This window comes from Emydura macquarii, unplaced genomic scaffold (genome assembly GCF_026122565.2).
Source record: "Emydura macquarii macquarii isolate MOO-44397 ecotype Brisbane River unplaced genomic scaffold, CSIRO-AGI_Emac_v2 contig_2473, whole genome shotgun sequence".
In the NCBI taxonomy this organism is placed as follows: domain Eukaryota; kingdom Metazoa; phylum Chordata; order Testudines; family Chelidae; genus Emydura; species Emydura macquarii.
Window position 1 is genome coordinate 15973335 of NW_027132610.1, and position 14806 is coordinate 15988140.

At 47.1% G+C, this 14806-nt stretch overlaps 1 protein-coding gene across 1 annotated transcript in view; it reads left to right on the forward strand.

Moving 5' to 3' along the window:
* Nucleotides 1-211: 211 nt before the first annotated feature.
* The window catches only part of FREM2 (FRAS1 related extracellular matrix 2), a 186929-nt gene continuing 172334 nt past the window's right edge, over nucleotides 212-14806 (forward strand). The window contains exons 1-2 of the mRNA XM_067563038.1: nucleotides 212-5511; nucleotides 13022-13111. Of these exons, the coding sequence (XP_067419139.1) occupies nucleotides 366-5511; nucleotides 13022-13111 (5236 nt within the window). The 5' untranslated portion in view covers nucleotides 212-365. The remainder of the gene's footprint in view (nucleotides 5512-13021; nucleotides 13112-14806) is intronic.

Here is a 14806-nt window from a genome sequence, read left to right on the forward strand (position 1 = left end):
CCTCTCCCCTGCAACCTGTTGCACCCGGGCGTTTTTCTGTCCTCGCTTGACTTGGATGATTGGCAAGCCTTGCCGGCCAATCGCCGCCGCCGGCCGCGCTCCCTCGGGTGCTCATTGGAGAGTGTGGGGTCAGGTGGGCGGGGAGGGATTGCCGTGTTCCCCTGTTTGCCGCGGGCCGGGACAGGAGGCTGAGGGGGGGTTATAACCCAACCTGCTGGAAGGGCTGCGGAGCGCGGAGCGGACGGTGGCTCGGGCCCCGGGGCGGCAGGACGGACTCTGGGCGGAGGAGAAGCGGCTGCGGGCAGAGGACGAGGCTTGGCTGCGCAGCGCCCGGCCGGGGCGTGCTGAAAGGGACTCCGGGGACCATGCACTGCAGCCCCGCCGCACCGACTCTGCTGCCCGCGCTGCTGCTGCTGCTGCTGGCAGGCGGTGGCGGGGTCCGGGCGCAGCAGCCGCCCCCGTCGGGTAGCCCCGCGCTCTCCTACCCCTCGGCGCTGGGGCCCCCGGAAGACGCCTCCATCGTGGTGGCCAACCGCGGGCTCCGCGTCCCCTTCGGCCGCTCCGTCTGGCTGGACCCGCTGAGCGACCTGGTGCTGCAGGTGCAGCCGGGGGACCGGTGCCACCTGCGCGTCTTGGACGACGACCCGCTGTGGCTGCGCCCGGGCCGCCTCATCCCCCGGCGCTTCCCCTGCGACTTCGGCCCCCGCGAGGTGAAGTACTGGCACCTGGGCTCCCGCAGCCCGTCCCGCGACCGGCTCCGCCTGCAGCTGCGCTACGACTCGCCCAGCCGCGCCGTGGTGCTGCCCCTGGTGCTGGAGGTGGAGGTGCTCTTCGCCCAGCTGGAGATCGTCACCCGCAACCTGCCCCTGACCGTGGAGAGCCTGCTGGGCACCAGCAACGCGCTGGACGGCCGCAGCCTGGAGTTCGCCTTCCAGCCGGGCAGCCAGCGCTGCAGGGTGGGCGTCCTGCCGGGGCTGGGCGGACTGCCCCGCTACGGGGAGCTCCTCGGCCACCCGGCGGCCCAGTGGCACCCGGCGGCCGGCCTTCCGTCGCCCTCGGCCTGGTGGGAGTGCGAGGAGTTCCTGCGGCTGGGCCTGCGCTACCGGCACACGGCGGGCGGCGGCTCCCCGAACCGCGACCTGCTGCCCATGGTGGTGGAGCTGCGGGAGGCGGGCGGCGGCGGCGGCGCGCTGCTGAAGCGGGAGCATTTCCAGGTGCTGGTGCGGCTGCGGGCGGGCGCCGAGAACACGCCTCCGCGGCCCAGCTTCGTGGCCATGCTGATGATGGAGGTGGACCAGTTCGTGCTCACCGCCCTCACCCCGGACATGCTGGCGGCCGAGGACAGCGAGTCGGCCCCGGACCTGCTGCTCTTCAACGTCACCTCCCCCTTCGGGCCCGGCCAGGGCCACGTGGTCAGCACCGACGACCGCAGCCTGCCCATCGCCTCCTTCAGCCAGCGCGACGTGCGGGAGCTGCGGGTCGCTTACCAGCCGCCGGCCGAGGACTCGGCCCGGGAGCGGCTCTTCGAGCTGGAGCTGGAGGTGCTGGACCCCGAGGGCGCCGCCTCCGAGCCCTTCGCCTTCATGATCGTGGTGAAGCCCATGAACACGCTGGCCCCCGTGGTGACCCGCAACACGGGCCTGGTGCTCTACGAGGGGCAGTCGCGGCCTCTCTCCGGTCCGGGCCCCAGCCCCAGCTTGCTGATCAGCGACGAGGACGACCTGGAGCAGGTGCGAGTAAGCCTGGTGGCAGGGCTGCGGCACGGGCACCTGGCCCTGCTGGATGAGCCAGAGGCGGGGGAGCCCCAGGCCCGCAAGCACTTCACGGTGGCCGAGCTGGCAGCCGGACGTGTCATTTACCAGCACGATGGCAGCGAGTCCCCGCTCAGCGACAACCTGGTGCTGCGGCTGGAGGATGGTGGTGCCCGGCACCGTGTCGAGTTCCTCTTCCCCATCACCTTGGTGCCCGTTGATGACCAGCCGCCCCTGCTCAATGCCAACACGGGGCTGTCCTTGGCTGAGGGCGACACGGTCCCCATCCCCGCCCGTGCTCTCAGTGCCACTGACATCGACTCGGATGACGCTACGCTGCACTTCATGCTGGAGTCTGGCCCCGCCGCAGGGCAGCTACTGTTCCGTCAGGCCCAGCCGCCCCTGGGCTGGGAGGGTGAGAACGGGGGCTCCCCCTGGAGGAGGGTGCTGGGCTCAGCTGGGGACCCCCCACTCTATGAGAGGCTGGTGAGTGAGTGGCTGCAGCAAGACATCATGGAGGGGCGTGTCTTCTACCGGCACCTTGGGCCCCACAGCCCCAGCTCCAGGGTGGTGTTGGACCAGTTTGTCTTTAGGGTCCAGGATGACAACGACCCACCCAACCGCTCCGGGCCTCAGAACTTTGTGATCCGGGTGCATCCAGTGGACCAACTGGCCCCGGTGCTGCATGGTGGTAGCAGCCTGCGCCTGGTGGTGGCTGAGCAGCAGGTGACCCCCCTGTGGAGGAAGCACCTGCGCTACACAGATCAGGACTCAGGGGACCGGGAGCTCCACTACACCATCACCCAGCCCCCCACTGACACCGACTCCAACCATGCCCCGGGGGCCAAGGGCACTCGCCTGGGATCCCTGGTGTTGACCGATGACCCGTCAGTGGAGGTGATGCACTTCACCCAGGCACAGATCAACCACCACAAGATCTCCTACCAGCCTCCACAGCAGGAGCTGGGGGTTGCTCCCCGTCTGGCCCAGTTCCAATACCGGGTGGAAGATGCAGCTGGCAATGCTGCCTATGGCACCTTCATCATCTACCTGCAGCCCATAGATAACCAGCCCCCTGAGATCACCAACAGCGGTTTCACTGTCCATGAGGGGGGCAGCCATGTGCTGGGCTCAGCTGAGCTGGATGCCAGCGACACTGACACGGAGCCCACTCACCTCCAGTTCACCCTGACCCAGGCTCCCCAGCATGGACAGTTGAAGTTCTCGGGGCATAGCCTGGCCCTGGGAGCAGCCTTTGGCTTGGAGGATATTAAACATGGCAGGGTGGTTTACGTGCACAGCGGTGCAGAGTCTCACAGTGATGCCTGCAGCCTGGAGGTGAGTGATGGGGTCCATGTGGTGCCCATCACACTGAAGGTGACTGTGCACCCTGTGGATGATGAGGTGCCCACCTTACAGCTGCCCCCAGGGACACTTGGCTCCTACTTGGATGTGCTGGAGAATGGTGCTGCTGAGATCACCACTAACGTCATCCAGGGCACAGACGAGGATACGGACGACCTGATGCTGACTTTCATTGTGGAGGATCCTCCCCAACATGGGGACATCCTGGTCCAAGGGGTGCCTGCAGAGAGGTTTTCCCAGAGAGACCTGCTGGATGGGGCTGTGGCGTATGTGCACACTGGTGGTGAAATAGGGCTGCTGCCCAAAGAAGATACCTTTAACCTCACGCTGTCCGACCTATCTGAAGAGTGGAGTATTGGGGGCAACGTTGTTCAGGGAGTTTCAGTGCTGGTGACCATCCTCCCCATTGACAATCAAGCCCCAGAGGTTTTTGTGGGGGAACATTTAATGGTAGTGGAGGGTGACAAAAGGATCATTACACAGGCCCACTTGAGAGCTGAAGATGTGGATAGCCCCAGTGATGATATTCTGTGCACCATAATTGCTCAGCCCACCTCTGGTTATGTAGAGAACATCTCTCCAGCCCCAGGATCTGAAAAATCCAGAGCAGGTACAGCTATAAGTGCCTTCACTTTGAAAGATGTCAGGCAAGGGCACATTTATTACATTCAGAGCATCCATAAGGGTGTGGAGCCTGTTGAAGACAGGTTCACCTTCCGCTGCTCTGATGGCATTAACTTTTCTGAAAGGCACTTCTTCCCTATTGTCATTATCCCAACCAATGATGAAGAGCCTGAAATATTCATGCGGGAGTTTGTAGTGATGGAAGGCATGAGCCTGGTTATTGATACTCCCATCCTTAATGCAGCAGATGGGGATATCCCTGCTGATAAACTAATCTTTATTATCACTAAGTTACCCAAGTATGGCCACATTGTGAACCAGCTGGTCAATGGGACAGTCCTAGTGGAGAGCTTCACCCTGGATCAGATAACTGAGAGCTCCAGCATTATCTATGAACATGATGACTCTGAAACAAAGGAAGACAGCTTTGAAGTGAAACTCACAGATGGTAAACATACGGTAGAGAAAACTGTGCTCATCCTGGTTATTCCTGTAGATGATGAGACACCCAGAATGACCATCAATGATGGGCTGGAAATTGAAATAGGGGAGACTAAAATCATCCACAACAGAATACTGAAGGCTACTGATCTAGATTCTGAAGACAAAACCTTGACTTACATTATAAGGTATGGGCCAGGACAAGGCCTCTTACAGAGAATAAAACTTTCAGGTGGGGTTGAAAATATCACGCTGGGAATGAACTTTACCCAAGATGAAGTGGACAGAAACTTAATTCAGTATGTGCATTTTGGCCAAGAAGGTATTCGGGATCTTATCAAATTTGATGTGACAGATGGGATAAATCCTCTCATTGACCGATATTTTTATGTGACCATAGGTAGCATTGATATTGTCTTCCCAGACGTGATCAGCAAAGGGGTATCCTTGAAGGAAGGGGGAAAAGTTACACTTACCACTGACTTACTGAGTACCAGTGACTTGAATAGCCCAGATGAGAACTTGGTTTTCAGTATTACCAGGGCACCTGTTCGTGGCCATCTCGAATGCACAGATCAGTCTGGGGTGCCCATCACAACTTTCAGTCAGCTCCAGTTAGCAGGCAATAAAATCTATTACATTCACACCTCAGAAGATGAGGTGAAAATGGACAGCTTTGAGTTTGAAGTGACTGATGGTTATAACCCAGTTTTTCGTACTTTCCGAATTTCCATTGATGATGTGGATAATAAAAAGCCAGTGGTCACAATCCATAACCTGGTGGTGAGCGAAAATGAAAATAAACTGATAACCCCCTTTGAACTGACTGTGGAAGACAGAGACACCCCTGATATGTTGTTAAAATTTATTATCACCCAAGTGCCAGTTCATGGTCAGCTCGTGTTCAATAACACCAAGCCGGTCACATCCTTTACCAAACAAGATCTGAATGAAAACCTTATAAGCTACAAACAGGATGGCACAGAGTCCACTGAAGACAGCTTTTCTTTCACTGTTACAGATGGGACCCATTCTGATTTCTATGTCTTCCCTGACACTGTGTTTGAAACAAGGAAACCCCAAACAGTCAACATTCAGATAATGGCTGTGGACAACAGTGTACCCCAAATTGTAGTGAACAAGGGTGCCCCTACTCTCCGTGTTTTGACTACTGGCCACTTGGGTTTTATGATTACCAACAAAGTGTTCAAAGTGGAAGACAGGGACAGCATTCACGTTACCCTCAAGATCAGGATCACAGAGGCTCCTCGCCATGGCTTCCTGATCCACCTGGGAAAAGGCAACCATAGTATCACTGAGTTCACACAAGGTATTTTTATGTCTGATGCTCTCTTTTTAGAACACTTGGAAACATGCATGCAGGAATGAAGCGTACTTAATTCTGAAATAATTGCTCCCAGAAACTCTTCAGAGAGCCTGTTTACAACATTAAGGGCCTGATTCTTTTCTAATAATATATATTTGTGTAGTGGCCAGGGTCCAACAGAAAACAGATACCCATTGTGCTCGGTACTGTGCAAACAGAATAAGAGAGACAGGGGTGGGTGAGGTAATATCTTTTGTTGGACCAACTTCTGTTAGTGAAAGAGAGAAGCTTTTGAGATATACACCTGAAGAGCTCTGTGTAGCTCGAAAGCTTGTCTCTTTCACTAACAGAACTTGTTTCAGTAAAAGATAATTACCTCACCTGCCTTATCTATCTAATATCTTGGGATCAACACATCTACAACAATGTTGCAGACAAAAACAGAGTAAGAGACAGTTCTTACCCTGAAGATTTTATAATCTAAATGATCTGCATACTATATTCATGTTGAGTATCACATACTATAGCTACTCAACATGAGTAAGGTTACAGGACTGGTCCATAAAACATTAGAAACCCATAACATTTTTTTCAAATTGTTTTCCTTAGAAAATACTAAGGTTGCAGTCATCTATTATTAACTATCTGTCATAACATATTTAAGGTGCCAGTCACTGTACTGTCTAGATGCACTTTACATAGTTTTAAAAGCAAAATTATCCCCAAAATCAAGGAGCAAATATCTCAGGACTACCTTATTGTCTTAATTGCACAAACTTTAAACCACAAAGTCTGTGGTAAAATAAGAGGAAATGTAAATGTTTTTAAATTATGTCAATGCAGCTTAATATTTGTAAACTGTATTAGTGTACTAGGTGGTATAATTAGGATGGGAACCACATATGCCATATGCACTGAAATAAAGCCTTAAAACAAGGCTGTGGAATAACCTCCTTCAGTCAGAAAGGGTGTATGAGCTATTCATTAGGGAACTTTCAGCATTAAGTTGTTGTTAGTTAATAGCTGGCTAAGTAAAAGAAAGGTGTTGCTTCTTGGAACCTTAGTTGTAACGAGTTTGTTTGCTAGAGTTGCAAAACCAGCAAGCAGACAAACCTTACATCATTTGACTGAATGCCAAAGGTGTCCCAAGAGTTGCAGTGATGGGCAAACCTTAAAAAAGGCCTCAAATCATTGCAATATGGTAGGAAATTCAAGCTGCCTAAACTGTGGGAGCCAACCAAGCTGATGTATAAATTAACATTCCCTGTGATGTTGTGTTAGGACCTTTTGAAGTGGTGAGTATCAATGAGTAGTGCAGGGAGTGTGCACTCCTGAGTGAAAATATTCCTTTTTAAGGGCCATGTCTTACATTTGAAATGGGGCTGCTTCATGTATATTCCTAGGAGCAAAGCCCTGTACAGCATTCCAGATAATCAAGCAGTTTCTTTTGTGGGAATACTGACAGCTTGTTATTGCCTGCCACTTGCGTGGCCCACCCACCCCGTTCAATAGATATGCAGCCCTCTGGCTGCTACACCCTGCGTAGCAGAAGAATGGAGCGTGTTGGAGGTGGGATGTGTAAGAGGCCAAGCAGTAAAACTTTGCAGGCTGTACTCAGCAGGGTGGACAACTACAGTGCCATATACATGATTAATTGCCTAATCCTAAACTGGACATTTGCAGCTATTGGGGAGTTCTGGAGTTACTTCCACTCCCACAGTGCATATATACTCAGGGTTGTCTGCAGCAGGCTTTCCTGCCAAAATTTTTCCAATGTTGCTACCAGCTGTGGTCTCCAGTAGTGCTAGTGCTAGTGTAGTTCAGGCTTCTATCAGGCACCAGTGTTTTTAGGTGTAGTGTGTCTATCTCTGCTCAGAGCAGGTTTACACAGCATGTTTGTTAAAATGCCTTCAGCACCTTGACTGCAGAAGTGCTCCCAGCCATAGCAGGGAGAAGCGTGTGCTTCCAACAGCAAGGAGAAGGGAGGCAGACCTGGGAGGTGCCTTCAAATGAAGGAGGAAAGAACATGGGAGCAGCATCTATGGGGTGAGGAAGGTAGCAGCTTTGGGGAGAAAAGGAGCAGTCCCGTAGCAGGGCAATGGAGGAAACTCCAGGCGGGGGAAGACATTGGGAAAGATATGGAGGAACCCCTGCTTAGGGGCAGCAGTCTTGCAAAATTGGAAGGCCCTAGTCAAGGGCAAGTGCAGGATGGGTGACATCACCCCTGCTGGGGACAGGGAAAGAGAAAAAGGTTCCACTTATCAGAAACTGCAGGAGTATTAGTAGGGCAAACCTGGAGGTGGAAGCTGTGGATGAAAAGATATTGACACTCCCTTTCACCTCAGATGCCCTTCTCTCCATATTTCTTGCTGTGTGTATGGCAAGGGTTATCAGTACTGGGGAGCTACAAATTCTCGCCTAGACATAGAAGGTTGAAGTTTCAGCAGGTCGTGACAGAAGCTTAGTCAGTCCTTCTGCAGTGTGAGGAGCATGAACATAATTCTGGACTTGATTCACTGATGCCCTGCACCTTGTGCAGCCATTTACACAGGCGCAAAGTGTGTAAAACATTACCAGATCCAGAATGGTAGCCTTTTACACCCTTTTCACTCTCCTGCTGCACTGGTATAAATGATTACACAACGTGCAAGCCAACAACCTCTCTTCCTTTCTGCTGGACTCTCCCTCTTCGGGACCCACTGTGAACACAAGTTTTTTTTAGCCTGCCAAGAATCCTTCCAGTTGGTGGGGGTTTCCTGTTACTGACTCCCTGAGTCTCCTAGTCCCATCTATCTCTTTCTTTTTTTATCGTATCTTTTCCCTATTTAAGGACCCTATCCTGCATCATACAGAAAACTTTCCGTGAGGAGCTGAATGCCCTCAATGTTCATGAACGTCACTGGGTATGCAGTATGGAGGTATGCAGCAGTTTGAAGGCTCTGGTCTTAAACCCCACTCCTTGCCCCCAGAAAACAAAGAGAGGCCATTTTATTGCCACGAATCCTCGCCTTGGTGCTTTAGCTATTGGATGGTGAAAGAAGCAAGGGGGAAAACGCTTGTGCCCACATTGTTTTCCCATCCTTAAGATGGTACCCCCATAACTGTATTAATGAACAGACTGATATTATAGAAGGACAGAACTCCTCTGATTTGAGATCTACTGTGGTTTAGCAGCAATCAGCCCAGTGGGAAAAAATGTTAGCCACACAGTAACTTTTTGTTTTATATATGGGAAGGTGGCTTTTTCAGTAGCTGCTAATATTTTACCAAAGGCTGGGAAGAAAACCACCCAAATATTTCAGATAAACCAAAAACTTCAGCCAAAATGTCAGCGTTGTAATTGGGCAAACCACATAGTGGAGGAGTTTGCATTTACAGTTGGTGATCCGGTTCAAGTTTTCTCCCTATGGTATGTCTTCCTTTGTTCAGTTACAGAATGTGGGTTGGTGGTTTGACTTACTAATGGAAGTTGGATATTTTTGGTTACATTTACATTAGGTAGTATCTTGCTCACCTGAGTAGTCAGTGGATTTCATTGGGATACAGTGGGGCCCTGATCCATGTCTAGGGCCCCTAGGCACTACAATACTACAAATAATAATTAGTCACATAGGTAAATCACAAGTTAGCAGAGTTGAGCCCCATGTAGGGTGAACAGCTGTCCCAATTTATGGAGACCCCCTGCCCCAGTTTTTAAAATTTGTGATCTGGTCACCCTAGCCCCATGGTAATAAGCTCCAAGATTTTGCAAATATATGGGATTGTTTCTTGCTCTCTCTCTTCCCTCTTATTCTTAAAAATATTAATATAATATAAAGAAGAGGAAAAAAGAAGAGCAAGATAGAAGAATAAAAAGTCCCCCCAAAAGCCCAACAACCAAGTAACATTTGAAAATTTATAATAAAACTATTTTCTATTACTCAATTTTTTTCAACTTCAAAGCGTTACTTTTTGTTGCTTTATTTTTTTCTCTTTTCTTTATTTACTGTCATATAGCTTTCCGCGGGCTAGCAAGGTTTTCAAAGGTGGAGAATGTATGAAAACAAAAAAACCCTCCCTAGCCAGTAATTTCAAACTTTCTCTTAGTTCTACTGAGAACAAAAATATTTACTAAGAAAATTGCTTATGCATAATCGCACAGCACTCATCTCTGCAAGTCAGGGCTGGAATTTGTTTGTAGAAGATATTCATTACAATTAGATAATTGACTATGAACAGGCAAACTCTATTAACAAGCCGCCAAGTCTTTCCCATAAAATAAAATGTGTGTAGCTTTTAATTAACTAGTGTTTTTACAGTGTTTTGAACATGCATAGTGCTGTCTTAGTGTTAAGTATTATTTTGGGGTCTACCCAGTCCAGTTTGGTTAGGTCTGATTAATAAGGGCAAGACCGTGACCTGCAGCTCTGTGGGTGGGCCAGGAAGTGAAAGCACAGGGAGCCCACCTTACAACTGTGTGAAACAACAGGGCACAATCCTCTGGGGCATATGATATCCCAAAAGTGCCAGTGAGGAGGGAAGATCCATTGCCTGATGTCTAAACTGAATACACCAGTCAGCAGATCTGGTGCCATGTATGGGATTTAGTGAATGTGCTGCAATCCGGATTCTTCCTCAGAATTCCTCCCTGAAGTTCTTTTGGGATGGTATGGCTCCATACCTCTCCCTACTCAGGCAAGTGCTTTTGAAGACATTCGATAATGTTTTTTTTTTTTTATAAAGAATAAAAGTACATTATTGGGGGAAAATCTCATGACAGTCAAATCAGTTTGGCATAATTTTAACTGGGAAACCAAATTTCTAATCTTGTGTGGCTAACAGATTTATGTAATCCTTGCCAAAGAGAAAGCTGTAGGATTGCAGATCAGGCCACAGTTCCAGAAATTGTTCTGCAAGAGTTCAACTGCGGTTGCAGCCACAGGGTTGCATTACTGCTTGCAACTAAGAAAGTGCTAATGTAGCCAAATGAGCTATGGAAGGATAATGTAAGTTAGCTCAAATAACTCTAAGACGTGTTCAACAAACAGAAAGAAGGACCATCCATATAGGATGCTTATCTAAATATAAAATTTTGGCTGGTAGATGTGATCGTTTTAGGAACTGATCCTGCAAATATTTATTTGGGTGCTTGGATTTATGAATGTTAGTTCCATTGACTTTAATAGGACTATTTGTGTGTATAAAGTTAAGCACTTGTGTAAGTGTTTGCAGGATCAGAGTTCTAATTTTTTGCTATATTGACATGAGGACATTCATTCACATTCTCTTTATTAACCAAGGAGGTCTGTGTTTAAAGGAAAGTAAAAAATACTTACAAAAGATAATTATGCAATGACATACATACTCTTTATTTAACATAAAAGATACGTCTGGTTTTTGAGCTATACATTATGGAGAGGGCACACAACCTCTAATGACAATGGTTTTGGTATGTTTTTACCAACCAATATACATGCCCTCACTTGTGCGGAGAATTTGTATGATACTTGAGTTCCACTTAAATGCTATTACTTTCTAAAGTTTTGTCTAAAATTATTCATGATATGATGCCTTGTATGGCTGAGAGGAACAAGACTTCACTTTCAAAGTAAGTGATAAAGACAAGTTTGTATTTACTAAAGAATTCATGTCACCTCATAAACAAACCAGAAAATACCACATTAACAAATAACTGTTTTGCTTTTTGCTTTTTTTCTTTACTTCTATTTATCTTGCTGCAACTGATGCTCCAAGATCTATTAAACTAAATAAGTTGAATTCTCTATTACTGAACTCTCTTCTCTCTAGTGTAACTGAATTTGTTAAGGTTTTTCAGTGGCACCCATCACTAGTATCTGAGCACCTCTGTGATGGCTCAGTTATAAAGATTGTGAGCCATATTCTGTACAGTAGATGGTCTGTATGGTCTAGTGGCAAGGGCATTGAACTGGGATTCAAGGGATTTACTTGGTTTCAGTTCAGTTTGGTGTTGTATAAGTAAGGGCAGTATTTGGCCACATGATTCTGTTTGATATCAGACACACTGCATACAGGCATGTTAGAATCCAGTGCAATAATTAAAATGAAAAAAGCAAGTTTTACCACAAATATTAAGTATAAAATAAGGAAAGACATGAAATAGTGCAATTAAAATATAGCACAGAATAATTCCTTGTTTAATTTTTAAGCTTTTATAGTTTAATAAAATCTTGTTCTAAGAGTAAATTCAGAGGATGGATTTGAAAGAGCTAGGCAAGTAATGTGGGTTCTAGCTTTAGTAATCTTGTTGTTATTGACACTTCTATATTGTGCACTTTTCGGTCACAATAATCTACCTCGACTCCTCCATTCTCTTTTAGACTATGTAGTGCACCTCCTTGAAACAGCATTCATTAGTGTTGGCAAGCAATGGCTATAAGTTTCCTTTGAACTTCAAGATTTTCCCTTGTTGTACAACCAGCAAGGTTGATTCCCTTTCTCCTTTTTTATTGTCCAGATTGTTGCTGTACAGTTTGTTGATCCAGAAAGCTAATGTTATGTAGTGGTCTGAATGATCATGCTTCACACACCTCATATAACGGTAGATGGCACTAATTCCTATAAGTTAGCATATGTTTCAGAATGAGTGGCAAGGCACTCAGGACCAGTTCTGCAACCTTTATCTATGTTGAGAAGAACCATTTCTAGACTTCTTACAAAGGTACTACTCAGCTTGAGTAACGGAAGGAGAATCAGGCCCTTAGTGAAGATTTCAGCTGAAGAAAGCTCAAAAACAAAACAACCCCTCTTCCCCGCCCCATGTAAAACCCTTACCATTGCTCACATCTTCTAACCAGCACTCATAATACATATGCATGTGCATTTCCTCTGGGTTCTGTTTATCAAATGTCTATAAATAGGAAAGAACAGTCAACTTGTTTTTTTAAAAACATGCATTCCATTAATACTGAAATCCTCTGACTCTACATGTATGCTACGCTGCAGTGTAAATCTAGGGTTCTGTTCAAATTGAGGCTCCAACCTAACCCACCTTCCATATACACGCAAATCACGCTAACGCAGGGATCAGACCCAAGGTCCCAGGATGCCATGGGGATGGAGTGTCCAGGCCTGAGTCAAGCCAGGACCCAGTCTTCAAGCCACATTGCTTTGCAGTGGAGGCACAACCCCACTCATGCTCTGAGAGTCTGCCGAAAGCATCCCACAATCCCTTGGGCTGACGTTTTTGTCCTGTGGACAGTCAAGTTTGGTGGGTAGTCAAGTTTTTCCACACTGCACCACATTTTGGGAGGGCACTAGGAAATCTGGGATAATAATGTAATGTAAATATGGGATAATAATGTAATCAGATAATACACTGTAGGCTCTGGAGCCCACGGTTGGGCTCTGGGCTAACATTGCAGTGTAGACATATTCTAACAGAGAAGTCAGACCTCTGGTGAACAAAGCAATGATATTTGTTAAGTGTTTCTATTCAAATTGTTTCTTAATGTTTACGTTTAAGTTAAAATGTGTTTCTTTTGACATTTTCCAGCTGATATTGATGATATGAAGATATGTTATGTTTTAAGAGACGGTGATAATAGCACAAGTGACCTTTTCCATTTTACTGTTGAAGATGGTGGTAAGTACTCATCTTCTAAAACAGCTTTCTGCGGATTGAGCTACTTTGTGCAGATGTTTAGGTTAATTACAGGAAGCTCATGCATGCCGTTACTTCACCAACTTCTGTGTTTTTCAGTGCTATGGACTATTAATATTGTGGCTACAAAAAGTGGTTTTGAAGGAATGGTAATTTATATTTGATGAAAGATACTTAGACTGCTATGGTAGAAAGGGTGAAATCCTCAAATTCTACATAAAGCTCAAGTTATGGGGCTTTATGCAGTTTTTCTGTGTACCTCCAACCCAGGCACACGGTTGCAGCATAACCTCTCTGCAATTATTTCGCCAGCTTATGAGATGCAGTTGTGGCTGCTGCTGTTCAGAAGCCCCATATGGGGTTTCCTGTCCACAGGGGCCATTACCTCTTTCTGCACTGGCATATTAGGAGCCATCATAGACCCACGCTTTTCGGCACACAGGTTGTGCGGAGTCCCTGCTCCACTTGTGCCGTTCTCCAAATCCATCCTGGATTTGGTCAGGTGCAGGTCCTTACTCGGAGTGATCAGTAACAGATGAATTTCAATAATTGAGACTTTGTGGGGTAGTGGAAAAATGTTTCTATTTAAAAAATATCTAACAGTTGCTCTTCAGCGAAAACAGTTTACCCGTATAAAACAACTATTGATGCAAGATTTTGGAAACAATATGCTTGAATATGGCTAATTTATTATCACTTTCCCCCAGTGAGTTGCATTTTCAGGAATAACCAGAGATTTTTCTAGGTGTAGATGTACTTATGGCATGGTAGGTGATTGTTAAGTTCAGATGCTTTAGTATATTTTTCAATACATTAAATTGCTTTAAGTGTAACCAGCAATGAGTTCTAATTAGTTTAACAGCCAAATCTTTTTCTTAAACTATTTTGAGCTAGATTGTATCCCCTCCACACACACTCGAAAACAAGAAGTACTGTCCACATAACAACCAACTGCAATAGCTCCCCCTCTCCCTAGTTAGCAGATTGCCCCAAAAGAGGTTGGCCATAGCCTTGCACCCATCCTTGCTGGACCATTGGGTGGAGCCAATGCAATGGGGAGAGCTCTACACCATCCTCTGGATGGTGCAGAGTGTACCCCTTCCTGTGTGCCAGGTACTTTGGAAGAGATAATGTCTCCTGAGGCACAAATGATGCTCTTGGAATTAGAGGCCACTTTTCAAAATGTGGTTGCTAATCTGCACTGGCTCATTGACCAAAGATGAATGAATCATTTATGGCCTCAGGTGTATTTTCTCCAAAATATTTTAATTAAACTAGTGCCTAAATCAGAAGAATGAAAGATTAAGTACACATATGTGAATGAAACACTGTGGGATATATTTTACATGTAATACCGTAGTATTGTTATGGCAAGAGTCACCTAATGGTGTGTTACTAATAGTCTCCCAAGTTCTTTTTCTTAGAGTATGAGCAGATATCCAGTCTTAGGAAGACTAGCTATGTGGTGCTGTCAGTTTTGTTATGCAAGTCTCTGGGTAGAGGGAGCAATGTGAGCAGCTGGAGAGTCTGTCTGCCTTGATCTGTGATTGGAGTCACTTCTTGAGACTTTGCTCCCTAGGAAATGTGCATTGGCGATGGGCTGAGCTTCTTGATGGCCATGTCGGTTTGTGTAGGATTTGGCCATTTCTGTTGGTATATATGTATAGATAAAACAAG